Source organism: Salvelinus alpinus, chromosome 7 (genome assembly GCF_045679555.1).
Source record: "Salvelinus alpinus chromosome 7, SLU_Salpinus.1, whole genome shotgun sequence".
NCBI lineage: Eukaryota > Metazoa > Chordata > Actinopteri > Salmoniformes > Salmonidae > Salvelinus > Salvelinus alpinus.
The window spans coordinates 17,081,440-17,098,981 of record NC_092092.1 but is presented as its reverse complement, the minus strand read 5'-3'; the positions used below and the strand labels follow the sequence as shown (position 1 = coordinate 17,098,981).

The window sequence follows — 17,542 nt, the reverse complement described above, 5'->3', positions numbered from 1 at the left end:
TCAGCTCCTTTGTCTTGCTCACGTTGAGGGAGAGGTTGCTGTCCTGGTATCACAACGCCAGATCTCTGACCTCCTCCCAATAGGCAGTCGTGTGTGAACAGGGAGTACAGGGGGGGACTGAGCACGCACCCCTGAGGGGCCCCAGTGTTAAGGATCCGCGTTGCAGATGTGTTGTTGCCTACCCTTATCACCTGGGGGCGACCCGTCAGGAAGCCCAGGATCCAGTTGCAGAGAGAGGTGTTTAGTCCCAGGGTCCTTAGCTTAGTGATGAGCTTTCAGGGCACTATGGTGTTGAACGCTGAGCTGTAGTCAATGAACAGCATTCTCACATAGTGGTTCCTTTTGTCCAGGTGGGAAAGGGCAGTGTGGAGTGCGATAGAGATTGCGTAATCTGTGGATCTGTTGGGGCGGTATGCAAATTGGAGTGGGTCTAGGGTTTCCGGGATGATGCTGTTGATGTGAACCATGACCAGCCTTTCAAAGCACTTCATGGCTACAGACTTGAGTGCTACGGGTCGGTAGTCATTTAGGCAGGTTACCTTCGCTTTCTTGGGCACAGGGACTTAAAACATGTCGGTATTAGAGACTCGGTCAGGGAGAGGTTGAAAATGTCAGTGAAGACACTTGCAAGTTGGTCCGTGCATGCTCTGAGTACATGTCCTGGTAATACATCTGGCCCCGCGGGCTTGTGAATGTTGACCTGTTTAAAGGTCTTACTCACATCGGCTACGGAGAGCATGATCACACAGTCGTCCAGAACAGCTGATGCTCTCATGCATGTTTCAATGTTGCTTGCCTCGAAGCGAGCATTAAAACGCATTACGACACCAGTCTAGAGTGTAAATACACAATGAGCACGGTCAGGGTGAAAACTAAAACCCTACAGGGTAGGGTCAGGGTGAAAACTAAAACCCTACAGGGTAGGGTCAGGGTGAAAACTAAATCACTACAGGGTAGGGTCAGGGTGAAAACTAAATCACTACAGGGTAGGGTGAACACTAAATCACTACAGGGTAGGGTCAGGGTGAAAAATAAATCACTACAGGGTAGGGTGAGGGTGAAAACGAAATCACTACAGGGTAGGGTCAGGGTGAAAACTAAATCACTACAGGGTAGGGTCAGGGTGAAAACTAAATCACAACAGGGTAGGGTCAGGGTGAAAACTAAATCACTACAGGGTAGGGTGAAAACTAATTCACTACAGGGTAGAGTGAAAACTAAATCACTACAGGGTAGGGTCAGGGTGAAAACTAAATCACTACAGGGTAGGGTCAAAACTAAATCACTACAGGGTAGGGTGAAAAACTAAATCACTACAGGGTAGGGTCATGGTGAAAACTAAATCACTACAGGGTAGAGTCAGGGTGAAAACTAAATCACTACAGGGTAGGGTGAGGGTGAAAACTAAATCACTACAGGGTAGGGTCATGGTGAAAACTAAATCACTACAGGGTAGGGTCAGGGTGAAAACTAAATCACTACAGGGTAGAGTGAGGGTGAAAACTAAATCACTACAGGGTAGGGTCAGGGTGAAAACTAAATCACTACAGGGTAGGGTCACGGTGAAAACTAAATCACTACAGGGTAGCGTCATGGTGAAAACGAAATCACTACAGGGTAGCGTCATGGTGAAAACGAAATCACTACAGGGTAGGGTGAAAACTAAATCACTACAGGGTAGGGTCAGGGTGAAAACTAAATCACTACAGGGTAGGGTCAGGGTGAAAACTAAATCACTACAGGGTAGGGTCAGGGTGAAAACTAAATCACTACAGGGTAGGGTCAGGGTGAAAACTAAATCACTGCAGGGTCAGGGTGAAAACTAAATCACTGCAGGGTCAGGGTGAAAACTAAATCACTACAGGGTAGAGTCAGGGTGAAAACTAAATCACTACAGGGTAGAGTCAGGGTGAAAACTAAATCACTACAGGGTAGTGTCATGGTGAAAACTAAATCACTACAGGGTAGGGTCATGGTGAAAACCAAATCACTACAGGGTAGGGTGAAAACTAAATCACTACAGGGTAGAGTGAAAACTAAATCACTACAGGGTAGGGTCAGGGTGAAAAATAAATCACAACAGGGTAGGGTGAAAACTAAATCACTACAGGGTAGGGTCATGGTGAAAACTAAATCACTACAGGGTAGTGTCAAAACTAAATCACTACAGGGTAGGGTGAAAAACTAAATCACAACAGGGTAGGGTCAGGGTGAAAAACTAAATCACAACAGGGTAGGGTCAGGGTGAAAACTAAATCACTACAGGGTAGGGTGAAAACTAATTCACTACAGGGTAGAGTGAAAACTAAATCACTACAGGGTAGGGTCAGGGTGAAAACTAAATCACTACAGGGTAGGGTCAAAACTAAATCACTACAGGGTAGGGTGAAAAACTAAATCACAACAGGGTAGGGTCAGGGTGAAAACTAAATCACTACAGGGTAGGGTCATGGTGAAAACTAAATCACTACAGGGTAGAGTCAGGGTGAAAACTAAATCACTACAGGGTAGGGTGAGGGTGAAAACTAAATCACTACAGGGTAGGGTCATGGTGAAAACTAAATCACTACAGGGTAGGGTCAGGGTGAAAACTAAATCACTACAGGGTAGAGTGAGGGTGAAAACTAAATCACTACAGGGTAGGGTCAGGGTGAAAACTAAATCACTACAGGGTAGGGTCAGGGTGAAAACTAAATCACTACAGGGTAGGGTCACGGTGAAAACGAAATCACTACAGGGTAGGGTGAAAACGAAATCACTACAGGGTAGGGTGAAAACGAAATCACTACAGGGTAGGGTCAGGGTGAAAACTAAATCACTACAGGGTAGGGTCAGGGTGAAAACTAAATCACTACAGGGTAGGGTCAGGGTGAAAACTAAATCACTACAGGGTAGGGTCAGGGTGAAAACTAAATCACTACAGGGTAGGGTCAGGGTGAAAACTAAATCACTACAGGGTAGGGTCAGGGTGAAAACTAAATCACTACAGGGTAGGGTCAGGGTGAAAACTAAATCACTACAGGGTAGGGTCAGGGTGAAAACTAAATCACTACAGGGTAGGGTCAGGGTGAAAACTAAATCACTACAGGGTAGGGTCAGGGTGAAAACTAAATCACTACAGGGTAGGGTCAGGGTGAAAACTAAATCACTACAGGGTAGGGTCAGGGTGAAAACTAAATCACTACAGGGTAGGGTCAGGGTGAAAACTAAATCACTACAGGGTAGGGTCAGGGTGAAAACTAAATCACTACAGGGTAGGGTCAGGGTGAAAACTAAATCACTACAGGGTAGGGTCAGGGTGAAAACTAAATCACTACAGGGTAGGGTCAGGGTGAAAACTAAATCACTACAGGGTAGGGTCAGGGTGAAAACTAAATCACTACAGGGTAGGGTCAGGGTGAAAACTAAATCACTACAGGGTAGGGTCAGGGTGAAAACTAAATCACTACAGGGTAGGGTCAGGGTGAAAACTAAATCACTACAGGGTAGGGTCAGGGTGAAAACTAAATCACTACAGGGTAGGGTCAGGGTGAAAACTAAATCACTACAGGGTAGGGTCAGGGTGAAAACTAAATCACTACAGGGTAGGGTCAGGGTGAAAACTAAATCACTACAGGGTAGGGTCAGGGTGAAAACTAAATCACTACAGGGTAGGGTCAGGGTGAAAACTAAATCACTACAGGGTAGGGTCAGGGTGAAAACTAAATCACTACAGGGTAGGGTCAGGGTGAAAACTAAATCACTACAGGGTAGGGTCAGGGTGAAAACTAAATCACTACAGGGTAGGGTCAGGGTGAAAACTAAATCACTACAGGGTAGGGTCAGGGTGAAAACTAAATCACTACAGGGTAGGGTCAGGGTGAAAACTAAATCACTACAGGGTAGGGTCAGGGTGAAAACTAAATCACTACAGGGTAGGGTCAGGGTGAAAACTAAATCACTACAGGGTAGGGTCAGGGTGAAAACTAAATCACTACAGGGTAGGGTCAGGGTGAAAACTAAATCACTACAGGGTAGGGTCAGGGTGAAAACTAAATCACTACAGGGTAGGGTCAGGGTGAAAACTAAATCACTACAGGGTAGGGTCAGGGTGAAAACTAAATCACTACAGGGTAGGGTCAGGGTGAAAACTAAATCACTACAGGGTAGGGTCAGGGTGAAAACTAAATCACTACAGGGTAGGGTCAGGGTGAAAACTAAATCACTACAGGGTAGGGTCAGGGTGAAAACTAAATCACTACAGGGTAGGGTCAGGGTGAAAACTAAATCACTACAGGGTAGGGTCAGGGTGAAAACTAAATCACTACAGGGTAGGGTCAGGGTGAAAACTAAATCACTACAGGGTAGGGTCAGGGTGAAAACTAAATCACTACAGGGTAGGGTCAGGGTGAAAACTAAATCACTACAGGGTAGGGTCAGGGTGAAAACTAAATCACTACAGGGTAGGGTCAGGGTGAAAACTAAATCACTACAGGGTAGGGTCAGGGTGAAAACTAAATCACTACAGGGTAGGGTCAGGGTGAAAACTAAATCACTACAGGGTAGGGTCAGGGTGAAAACTAAATCACTACAGGGTAGGGTCAGGGTGAAAACTAAATCACTACAGGGTAGGGTCAGGGTGAAAACTAAATCACTACAGGGTAGGGTCAGGGTGAAAACTAAATCACTACAGGGTAGGGTCAGGGTGAAAACTAAATCACTACAGGGTAGGGTCAGGGTGAAAACTAAATCACTACAGGGTAGGGTCAGGGTGAAAACTAAATCACTACAGGGTAGGGTCAGGGTGAAAACTAATTCACTACAGGGTAGGGTCAGGGTGAAAACTAAATCACTACAGGGTAGGGTCAGGGTGAAAACTAAATCACTACAGGGTAGGGTCAGGGTGAAAACTAAATCACTACAGGGTAGGGTCAGGGTGAAAACTAAATCACTACAGGGTAGGGTCAGGGTGAAAACTAAATCACTACAGGGTAGGGTCAGGGTGAAAACTAAATCACTACAGGGTAGGGTCAGGGTGAAAACTAAATCACTACAGGGTAGGGTCAGGGTGAAAACTAAATCACTACAGGGTAGGGTCAGGGTGAAAACTAAATCACTACAGGGTAGGGTCAGGGTGAAAACTAAATCACTACAGGGTAGGGTCAGGGTGAAAACTAAATCACTACAGGGTAGGGTCAGGGTGAAAACTAATTCACTACAGGGTAGGGTCAGGGTGAAAACTAATTCACTACAGGGTAGGGTCAGGGTGAAAACTAAATCACTACAGGGTAGGGTCAGGGTGAAAACTAAATCACTACAGGGTAGGGTCAGGGTGAAAACTAAATCACTACAGGGTAGGGTCAGGGTGAAAACTAAATCACTACAGGGTAGGGTCAGGGTGAAAACTAAATCACTACAGGGTAGGGTCAGGGTGAAAACTAAATCACTACAGGGTAGGGTCAGGGTGAAAACTAAATCACTACAGGGTAGGGTCAGGGTGAAAACTAATTCACTACAGGGTAGGGTCAGGGTGAAAACTAATTCACTACAGGGTAGGGTCAGGGTGAAAACTAAATCACTACAGGGTAGGGTCAGGGTGAAAACTAAATCACTACAGGGTAGGGTCAGGGTGAAAACTAAATCACTACAGGGTAGGGTCAGGGTGAAAACTAAATCACTACAGGGTAGGGTCAGGGTAAAAACTAAATCACTACAGGGTAGGGTCAGGGTGAAAACTAAATCACTACAGGGTAGGGTCAGGGTGAAAACTAAATCACTACAGGGTAGGGTCAGGGTGAAAACTAAATCACTACAGGGTAGGGTCAGGGTGAAAACTAAATCACTACAGGGTAGGGTCAGGGTGAAAACTAAATCACTACAGGGTAGGGTCAGGGTGAAAACTAAATCACTACAGGGTAGGGTCAGGGTGAAAACTAAATCACTACAGGGTAGGGTCAGGGTGAAAACTAAATCACTACAGGGTAGGGTCAGGGTGAAAACTAAATCACTACAGGGTAGGGTCAGGGTGAAAACTAAATCACTACAGGGTAGGGTCAGGGTGAAAACTAAATCACTACAGGGTAGGGTCAGGGTGAAAACTAAATCACTACAGGGTAGGGTCAGGGTGAAAACTAAATCACTACAGGGTAGGGTCAGGGTGAAAACTAAATCACTACAGGGTAGGGTCAGGGTGAAAACTAAATCACTACAGGGTAGGGTCAGGGTGAAAACTAAATCACTACAGGGTAGGGTCAGGGTGAAAACTAAATCACTACAGGGTAGGGTCAGGGTGAAAACTAAATCACTACAGGGTAGGGTCAGGGTGAAAACTAAATCACTACAGGGTAGGGTCAGGGTGAAAACTAAATCACTACAGGGTAGGGTCAGGGTGAAAACTAAATCACTACAGGGTAGGGTCAGGGTGAAAACTAAATCACTACAGGGTAGGGTCAGGGTGAAAACTAAATCACTACAGGGTAGGGTCAGGGTGAAAACTAAATCACTACAGGGTAGGGTCAGGGTGAAAACTAAATCACTACAGGGTAGGGTCAGGGTGAAAACTAAATCACTACAGGGTAGGGTCAGGGTGAAAACTAAATCACTACAGGGTAGGGTCAGGGTGAAAACTAAATCACTACAGGGTAGGGTCAGGGTGAAAACTAAATCACTACAGGGTAGGGTCAGGGTGAAAACTAAATCACTACAGGGTAGGGTCAGGGTGAAAACTAAATCACTACAGGGTAGGGTCAGGGTGAAAACTAAATCACTACAGGGTAGGGTCAGGGTGAAAACTAAATCACTACAGGGTAGGGTCAGGGTGAAAACTAAATCACTACAGGGTAGGGTCAGGGTGAAAACTAAATCACTACAGGGTAGGGTCAGGGTGAAAACTAAATCACTACAGGGTAGGGTCAGGGTGAAAACTAAATCACTACAGGGTAGGGTCAGGGTGAAAACTAAATCACTACAGGGTAGGGTCAGGGTGAAAACTAAATCACTACAGGGTAGGGTCAGGGTGAAAACTAAATCACTACAGGGTAGGGTCAGGGTGAAAACTAAATCACTACAGGGTAGGGTCAGGGTGAAAACTAAATCACTACAGGGTAGGGTCAGGGTGAAAACTAAATCACTACAGGGTAGGGTCAGGGTGAAAACTAAATCACTACAGGGTAGGGTCAGGGTGAAAACTAAATCACTACAGGGTAGGGTCAGGGTGAAAACTAAATCACTACAGGGTAGGGTCAGGGTGAAAACTAAATCACTACAGGGTAGGGTCAGGGTGAAAACTAAATCACTACAGGGTAGGGTCAGGGTGAAAACTAAATCACTACAGGGTAGGGTCAGGGTGAAAACTAAATCACTACAGGGTAGGGTCAGGGTGAAAACTAAATCACTACAGGGTAGGGTCAGGGTGAAAACTAAATCACTACAGGGTAGGGTCAGGGTGAAAACTAAATCACTACAGGGTAGGGTCAGGGTGAAAACTAAGCATCGCTGTGGAACGCTTTCAACATCTTGAGTCCATGTCCCGACAAATTGAGGCTGTCCTAAGGGCTAAAGGTGTTCCTAACGTTTTGTACTGTGTATAATCTTCTCTCCAGGCTTTTAGTGCCTGTCTCCCAACGGATGGTGAAGGGCCTCTGTTATATCTGCTCAATAAGACCAATGCACTGGACTAGTAATGCCAAGAAATTGAAATCTGACACTCTTGGATGCAGCAACAGAAAATATGATGGATCATCTCTGAGCCGTGTGTGTGTATGGTGCTGTGCACAGTAAGCCAGGTGTAACATGGCGGTCTCCTCTTAGGACAACAGCTATTCAAATGGTGGCCTCTCTATGTAAGGTGTAAGGTAACTCACCCTTGCATTGATTAGTGACCAGGCCATGGTTGTGGTGTCCAGCTTGTGGATGTCATTGGAGAAGCAGTCAGCCTGGAACAGGAGAATGTCATGGTAACATCATACAGAGGAAACAGAAGTGAGACATTCACTGCCATGTTGTGCAGAGAGAATAGACATATGCATCTATGGTTCAGATAGTACTCGTACTAGCTACTGGTGAGCGATTAGTGATATGAGGTCGTTTCGGTTAGATTATTGAAAAAAGGTTTTCTGTTCCAATAAAAAAAAATGGACATGAAATGCACTGTGGGTTGAATGCTGTAACACAGAATACAACTATTAATACAAGTCCCATGATGCTGACTGCTGATTAACCATCATTAATTCACATCACTTTAATCAGATATTTGTTTTATTTGATGACTATTATTTCATTCCAAGTCATCATCTCATCTCTAATGAGCTGCTGCTGTCTGTCAAAATCACTATTTTACTAGTTCTTCAACGTAAATAAGACACCGTTTGTATTTAGCAGTCATAAAAGTATCAAGATCAACTGCTTTCTATCTCTCTCAATCGTGCGTTCGCACTTCTCTCATGCCCCGTTTACATCGTGACGTATATTAGTGCTGAGCGATTAACCGAAATGTTGGTTATTTTTCGGTTTTAAAATAACTTACCGACCGACGTCTGTTCAATTATTTTAATTCCATTTCGTAGTTTTTTTTCTGTGAGCTCGATGTGCAGTTTCTGTAGAGAAAAATCTGATCAAGCCTGAACTGTGCGATGTAGTAGGGAGTTGTAGTTTCCAACAGGTCAATATTCTACATCCTGTAGTTTAGCTCAGAAAATGTGGTAATTAACTACAATGACCATGATCCATTGCGCGGCCGCTTAAACATGTCCAGTCTGTGCGAGCAAGAATCATGCCCCGTTTACATCGTGATGTATTTCATTACGCCGTTTGTCATCTTTACAGAGTCTTGCCCCGCAACTGTAGTGTCTGTAACACAAGATGGAGGAGAGCCTGTCTCTCGTCAGAGATCGCAAAATATGACATTTTCATTCAAGACAGGATAAATACATTGTTTCAGGTGATAAACCATGTTTTGTTACTTTTTCCTCAACTTGTTACTCTAACTTTATAGCAAGTCAAGCTAACTTGCACTGCAGAGCAGCTAGCTGGCTAAAAGCTATGCTAGGTTGAAGATAGATTGTAGCTAGCGACCTCCACCTAATGATTATTATAAACAAACGTCATTAACATCACAATAAACTTAAACAGGAGGCGACAGTCATATCATATAATTGGCCTAACAGCCCATGTGTATTGTTTAACAGAGGCTCCGAGCCTCGTTCACATTACCAATAAGCACTCAGTTACGTTGTGCTGGATGTCATGCATTTAAATGGAGAAATCCACTATGGAGTGACAACGCAACAGCCCTGTGCAGTTGAAGGCTCCGTTGCGAGACGGACACTGCAATGTTCAACTTTGCGTCGTCTTCAGTCCAGCCTGAGTCCGTCAAAGAATAAGAAGTTACCGAAACTGAGAATATGAAAATTTATTTATCAGTGATGGCTTTATGGAATAGCTAGCAACTTTGAAACAATTACCAATTCCTATAAGTGAAGGCTATTTTAATAGTAATTTTTTTAAATCCACATTGGCTGTTAGGCCAATTATATGATATGACTGTTGCCTCCTGTTTAAGTTTGTTGTGATGGTAATGTCGTTTGTATTTGATGATAGTTATTAGGTGGCGGTCGTTAGCTACATGGTATCTTCAACCTAGCCTAGCTTTTAGCTAGCTACATGGTATCTTCAACCTAGCCTAGCTTTTAGCTAGCTACATGGTATTTTCAACCTAGCCTAGCTTTTAGCTAGCTACATGGTATCTTCAACCTAGCCTAGCTTTTAGCTAGCTACATGGTATCTTCAACCTAGCCTAGCTTTTAGCTAGCTACATGGTATTTTCAACCTAGCCTAGCTTTTAGCTAGCTACATGGTATCTTCAACCTAGCCTAGCTTTTAGCTAGCTACATGGTATCTTCAACCTAGCCTAGCTTTTAGCTAGCTACATGGTATTTTCAACCTAGCCTAGCTTTTAGCTAGCTACATGGTATCTTCAACCTAGCCTAGCTTTTAGCTAGCTACATGGTATCTTCAACCTAGCCTTTCGCTAGCTGCATGGTATCTTCAACCTAACCCAGCTTTTAGCTCGCTAGCTGCTCTGCAGTACAAGCTAACTTGACTTGCTATAAAGTTAGAGAAACAAGTTGAGGAAAAAGTAACTAAACAAAACATTTTTTATCACCTGAAAGAATATACTTATATGTCTTGAATGAAAATATCATATTTTGCGATCTCCCAAAATAAATATGATATCTCACGAGAGACATGTTCTCCTCCATTTGGCGTTACAAAAACTACAGTTGTCCGTTCCGTCGAGAGGCAAGACTGTGAAGATGACGTATGGTGAAATGAAATACATCACGGTGTAAACGGGGCATGATTCTTGCTCGCACAGACTGGACATGTTTAAGCGGCCGCGCAATGGATCATGGTCATTGTAGTTGAAAACTACGTTTTCTGAGTTAAAACTACAGTTTGTAGAATATTGGCCTGTTGAAAACTACAACTCCCTACTACATCGCACAGTTCAGGCTTGATCTGATTTATCGCTACAGAACTGCACAAAGCTCACAGAAAAAAACTCAATGAAATGGAATTCAAATAATTGAACTGACGTCGGTCAATTAGTTGTTTAAAAAAGGAAAAATAACCAAAATCTTGGTTAATTGCTCAGCACTAGTACCAGCTGCTCATACCCTCCAAAGACGTACATGGCCTTTACCAGGACAAAGGGGTCAGGGTTAAAGGTCAGGACTCACCAGCTGCTCGTATCCTCCAAAGATGTACATGGCCTTCCCCAGGATGCAGGCTGAGTGGCCATCCCTCGCCCCCGGAACTGTCCCAGAAATCTTAGGGGTGAACCACCGGTGGTTGTCTAAAGTTCAAAACAGACACATTAACCTCACACAGAGAAACACATCATCACAGACAGACATACAGAGAGAGAGACAGACAGAGCTAGCTCCACTGGAAACTAGACTGCTTTATTCTTCATAAAATGCATCTTCACTTACAAAACAAACTGACCCAAAGTAAAGCCTCCTAGAACAATGATAAGGCCTGTTTGGTACATCTGGTGTAGCCTCCTAGAACAATGATACGGCCGGCAAAAAGGTTAATAGGGATTGCAAAAGTGCAATCTTTGTCAAATAAAATTGATGACCTACACGGAAGATTAAACCACCAACGGAACATTCAAATCTGTAAAATCTTATGCTTCATGGAGTCATGGCTGAACGACGACATTATCAACATACAGCTGGCTGGTTATACGCTGTAGGACGGAACAGAGGCAAAAATTAAAGCAGGGAGCACCAGTGACTGGATCAATAAAAAAGTAGTCAGATGAAGCAGATGCTAAGCCACAGGACTGTTTTTCTAGCACAGACTGGAATATGTTCCGAGATTCTTCAGATGGCATTGAGGAGTACACCACATCAGTCATTGGCTTCATCAATAAGTGCATCGATGATGTCGTCCCCACAGTGACCGTAATGACATACCAACCAGAAGCCATGGATCACAGGCAACATCCGCACTGAGCTAAAGACTAGATCTGCCACATTCAAGGAGCGAGACTATAACCCGGAAGCTTATAAGAAATCCCGCTTTGCCCTTCGACGAACCATCAAACATGCAAAGCGTCAATACAGGACTAAGATCGAATCGTACTGATGCTCGTCGGATGTGGCAGGGCTTGCAAACTATTACAGACTACAACGGGAAGCACAGCTGAGAGCTGCCCAGTGACACGAGCCGACCAGACGAGCTAAATTACTTCTATGCTCGCTTCAAAGCAAATAACACTGAAACATGCATGAGCGCACCTGAAGTTCCGGAAGACTGTGTGATCACTCTCTCCGCAGCCGATGTGAGTAAGACCTAACAGATCAGCATTCAAAGGCCGCAAGGCCAGACGGATTACCAGGACGTGTACTCAGAGCATGTGCTGACCAACTGGCAAGTGTCTTCACTGACATTTTCAACCTCTCCCTGTCCGAGTATGTAATACCAACATGTTTTAAGCAGACCACCATAGTCCCTGTGCCCAAGAACACTAAGGTAACCTGCCTAAATGACTACCAACCCGTAGAACTCAAGTCTGTAGCCATAAAGAGCTTTGAAACGCTGGTCATGGCTCACATCAACTCCATTATCCCATTAACACTAGACCCACTCCAATTTGCATACCGCCCCAACAGATCCACAGATGATGCAATCTCTATTGCACTCCACACTGCCCGTTCCCACCTGGACAAAAGGAACACCTATGTGAGAATGCTGTTCATTGACTACAGCTCAGCGTTCAACACCATAGTGCCCTCAAAGCGCATCAATAAGCTAAGGACCCTGGGACTAAACACCTCCCTCTGCAAGTGGATCCTGGACTTCCTGACGGGCCGCCCCCAGGTGGTGAGGGTAGGAAACAACAAACCCGCCACGCTGCTCCTCAACACAGGGGTCCCTCAGGGTTGCGTGCTCAGTCCCTTCCTGCACTCCCTGTTCACTCATGACTGCATGGCCAGGCACGACTTTAACACCATCATTAAGTTTGCCGATGACACAACAGTGGTAGGCCTGATCACCGACAATGATGAGACAGCCTATAGGGAGGTCAGAAACCTGGCCGTGTGGTGCCAGGACAAGAACCTCTCCCTCAACGTGATCAAGACAAAGGAGATGATTGTGGACTACAGGAAAAAGAGGACCGAGCACACCCCTATTCTCATCGACGGGGCTGTAGTGGAAGAGGTTGAGAGCTTCAAGTTCCTCACATCACCAACAAACTATCATGGTCCAAACACACCAAGACAGTCGTGAAGAGGGCACGACAAAACCTCTTCCCCCTCAGGAGACTAAAAAGATTTGGCATGGGTCCTCAGATCCTCAAAAGGTTTTACAGATGCACCATCGAAAGCATCGGGTTTCAGGTTGCATCGGGTTCGGGTTGACGGGTTGCATCACTGACTGGTATGGCAACTGCTCAGACTCTGACCGCAAGGCTCTACAGAGGGTAGTGCATACGGCCCAGTACATCACCGGGGCCAAGCTTCCTGCCATCCAGGACCTCTACACCAGGCGGTGTCAGAGGAAGGCTCTAGAAATTGTCAGACTCCAGCCACTGTAGTCATAGACTGTTCTCTCTGCTACCTCACAGGAAGCGGTACCGGAGCGCCAAGTCTAGGTCCAAGAGGCTTCTAAAACAGCTTCTACCCCCAAGCCATAAGACTCTTGAACATCTAATCAAATGGCTAACCAGACTATTTGCATTGTCCCCCCTGCTGTTTTATACCGCTGCTACTCTCTGTTGTCATCTATGCATAGTCACTTTAATAACTCTACCTACATGTATATTATACCTCAACTAACCAGTGCCCCCGCACAATGACTCTGTTTTGGTACCCCCTGTATATAGCCTCGCTATTGTTATTTTACTACTTCATTTGTACTTTTATTTCTCATTCTTACTCATATTTTCTTTTAAACAGCATTGTTGGTTAGGGGCTCGTAAGTAAGCATTTCACTGTAAGGTCTACACCTGTTGTATTCGGCGTATACAACTAATACATTTTGATTTGATGAATACCATGACTCTCCCATCCCATGGAATGTCCACCGCCCTCATGTGACATGTCTGCTAAAATGTTATCTGGTTCTTCGATGATAGACGGGAGAGACAAGGTTAACTGAGTTTAAACAAGTAAAGACCAACAAAATACATGGAATGTTCACAGGCTTCATGTAGGGGTAAAAAAAGCATATGGTTTTCGAAGACTTAGAGATTGTCAGTAGATGTGGTTTTCCTGCAAGAGTTACATTTAAAAAAGGATAAATGTAACATTTAAAGAGGAGCTGGGTTGGAGAGGCCTATGCTGCCACCTACTGTACTAACATCAGAGGTGTAGGCATCCTGATAAATAACACCATGTTCTCATATATCCCAGCACATGGACCAAGAAGGCCGTTTTCTTATGTTAAATTATACCATACATGGTGAAAAATACACATCGATTTCATTGTATATCCCCCAAGGGGCAAATATGGTGTTGTTTTTTGTGTATAGAATTTAAGCTATATTTGATGAAATCCAGGCAGGAACTATTATCTTAGGTGACCAAAATCATACAAAATCAATAAGATTGACAGACGTAGCAATAAAAAAGGCAAATTCAAGGAGCATCCAACGAGGATGAAAAATTTCATCTCTACAAATAATTTCCAGGACACCTGAGATTACTATTCCCAACTATAAAAGACTACACCATTTTTTTCTCTCAAAGTAAGAAAAGCTATTCAAGATTTGACTACATTTTTTCCCCAAAAATAATGCTCAACAATTTACTGTGTTAAAATAAAATCATGATATTTTGATATCACATCATTCTCCAGTATCATGCTTAATTACACCAATAGTAATATCAGATCATTCTCCAGTATCATGCTTAATTACACCAACAGAAAATGCACTGAGCGACAGAATATGGAGAATAAACAGCACATTGTCAAGACCCGAAATCTATTAAATATGAAACAAACAAAAAATAATAATCTTCACCATTACAAATGTAGACATGTAGGACAGAGAAAAGCCCCGATATAATTTGGATGCTTTTAAGGCACGTGTCAAACTCATTCCATGGAGGGCCGAGTATCGGCGGGTTTCCACTCCTCCCTTGTACTTGATTAACGAAATAAGGTCACTAATTAGTAAGGAACTCCCCTCACCTGGTTGTCTAGGTCACTAATTAGTAAGGAACTCCCCTCACCTGGTTGTCTAGGTCACTAATTAGTAAGGAACTCCCCTCACCTGGTTGTCTAGGTCACTAATTAGTAAGGAACTCCCCTCACCTGGTTGTCTAGGTCACTAATTAGTAAGGAACTCCCCTCACCTGGTTGTCTAGGTCACTAATTAGTAAGGAACTCCCCTCACCTGGTTGTCTAGGTCACTAATTAGTAAGGAACTCCCCTCACCTGGTTGTCTAGGTCACTAATTAGTAAGGAACTCCCCTCACCTGGTTGTCTAGGTCCCTAATTAGTAAGGAACTCCCCTCACCTGGTTGTCTAGGTCACTAATTAGTAAGGAACTCCCCTCACCTGGTTGTCTAGGTCACTAATTAGTAAGGAACTCCCCTCACCTGGTTGTCTAGGTCACTAATTAGTAAGGAACTCCCCTCACCTGGTTGTCTAGGTCCCTAATTAGTAAGGAACTCCCCTCACCTGGTTGTCTAGGTCCCTAATTAGTAAGGAACTCCCCTCACCTGGTTGTCTAGGTCACTAATTAGTAAGGAACTCCCCTCACCTGGTTGTCTAGGTCACTAATTAGTAAAGAACCTCCCTCACCTGGTTGTCTAGGTCCCTAATTAGTAAGGAACTCCCCTCACCTGGTTGTCTAGGTCACTAATTAGTAAGGAACTCACCTGGTTGTCTAGGTCACTAATTAGTAAGGAACTCCCCTCACCTGGTTGTCTAGGTCACTAATTAGTAAGGAACTCCTCACCTGGTTGTCTAGGTCACTAATTAGTAAGGAACTCCTCACCTGGTTGTCTAGGTCACTAATTAGTAAGGAACTCCTCACCTGGTTGTCTAGGTCTTAACTGAAAGAAGAAAAAAAAAATACAGACACTAGGATGAGTTTGACACCCCTGTTTTTAGGCGTACATTAGGGGAATGATAATTTCATACCCTGCTAAAGTTAAATATGAGTTTGAAATTAAAATGTAAGAAAAATCCATAAGCAGGAATAAACTGTAACTTAACAAAATGTGGAAAAAGTCAAGGGGTTTGAATACTTTCTGAATGCACTGTAAGTCTAGTTACCACATGTATTTAACATTTTGGCTCTGGCAAACAGGGAACAGGCCACTTGGCATGTCGCCCTGCTGTGTGCTCACTGCGCTGCACTGTTGTGTGCTGCCAGACGCCAGCGGTGCAGTCAAGTTCAAATATGCCAAACCATCATTTGTGATATCTCGATGTTGTCACCATCAACGATGGCTGATAGACGAAGCAATCGCTGAAGTGTACTTACTGATGTCAAAGGCATAGAGGACGTTGCAGGCCCCCTCCGTGTCGTTACGACCCCCCCAGATGTAGATGGTATCTTCCAGCAGTACGGCTGTGTGACCGTAACGCATGTAGGGGACATCCCTGGCATGTTCCCTACCACCTGTTCTCACTGGAGGCAACTTCATCCACCGCAGAGAAACTAGAGAGGAGACCGAGACACTGGTATTACTAAAGAGACACTGGTATTACTACAGAGAGACACTAGTATTACTACAGAGAGACACTAGTATTACTACAGAGAGACACTAGTATTACTACAGAGAGACACTAGTATTACTACAGAGAGACCGGTATTACTACAGAGACACTGGTATTACTACAGAGAGACACTAGTATTACTACAGAGAGACACTAGTATTACTACAGAGAGACACTAGTATTACTATAGAGAGACACTAGTATTACTATAGAGAGACACTAGTATTACTACAGAGAGACACTAGTATTACTACAGAGAGACACTAGAATTACTACAGAGAGACACTAGAATTACTACAGAGAGACACTAGAATTACTACAGAGAGACACTAGAATTACTACAGAGACACTAGAATTACTACAGAGACACTAGTATTACTACAGAGAGACTAGTATTACTACAGAGAGACACCAGTATTACTACAGAGAGACACCAGTATTACTACAGAGAGACACCAGTATTACTACAGAAAGACACCAGTATTACTACAGAGAGACACCAGTATTACTACAGAGAGACACTAGTATTACTACAGAGAGACACTAGTATTACTACAGAGAGACACTAGTATTACTACAGAGAGACACTAGTATTACTACAGAGAGACACTAGTATTACTACAGAGAGACACCAGTATTACTACAGAGAGACACTAGTATTACTACAGAGAGACACTAGTATTACTACAGAGAGACACCAGTATTACTACAGAGAGACACCAGTATTACTACAGAGAGACACCAGTATTACTACAGAGAGACACCAGTATTACTACAGAGAGACACCAGTATTACTACAGAGAGACACCAGTATTACTACAGAGAGACACTAGTATTACTACAGAGAGACACTAGTATTACTACAGAGAGACACTAGTATTACTACAGAGAGACACTAGTATTACTACAGAGAGACACTAGTATTACTACAGAGAGACACCAGTATTACTACAGAGAGACACCAGTATTACTACAGAGAGACACTAGTATTACTACAGAGAGACACTAGTATTACTACAGAGAGACACTAGTATTACTACAGAGAGACACTAGTATTACTACAGAGAGACACTAGTATTACTACAGAAAGACACCAGTATTACTACAGAGAGACACCAGCATTACTACAGAGAGACACCAGCATTACTACAGAGAGACACTAGCATTACTACAGAGAGACACTAGTATTACTACAGAGAGACACTAGTATTACTACAGAGAGACACTAGTATTACTACAGAGAGACACTAGAATTACTACAGAGAGACACTAGAATTACTACAGAGAGACACTAGTATTACTACAGAGAGACACTAGT

At 43.8% G+C, this 17,542-nt stretch overlaps 1 protein-coding gene across 5 annotated transcripts in view; it reads right to left on the bottom strand.

The window, feature by feature from the left end:
* klhdc3 (kelch domain containing 3) overlaps nt 1-17,542 on the bottom strand; it is an 83,415-nt gene that overhangs the window by 46,065 nt on the left and 19,808 nt on the right. For 4 of the 5 annotated variants that reach the window (XM_071409292.1, XM_071409295.1, XM_071409293.1 and 1 more), the window contains 3 exons: nt 15,989-16,165; nt 10,719-10,834; nt 7,842-7,913 (listed from right to left, as the gene is read on the bottom strand). In XM_071409292.1, coding sequence (XP_071265393.1) covers nt 7,842-7,913; nt 10,719-10,834; nt 15,989-16,165 — 365 coding nt within the window. The remainder of the gene's footprint in view (nt 1-7,841; nt 7,914-10,718; nt 10,835-15,988; nt 16,166-17,542) is intronic. The other variant, XM_071409296.1, reaches the window with a different exon arrangement.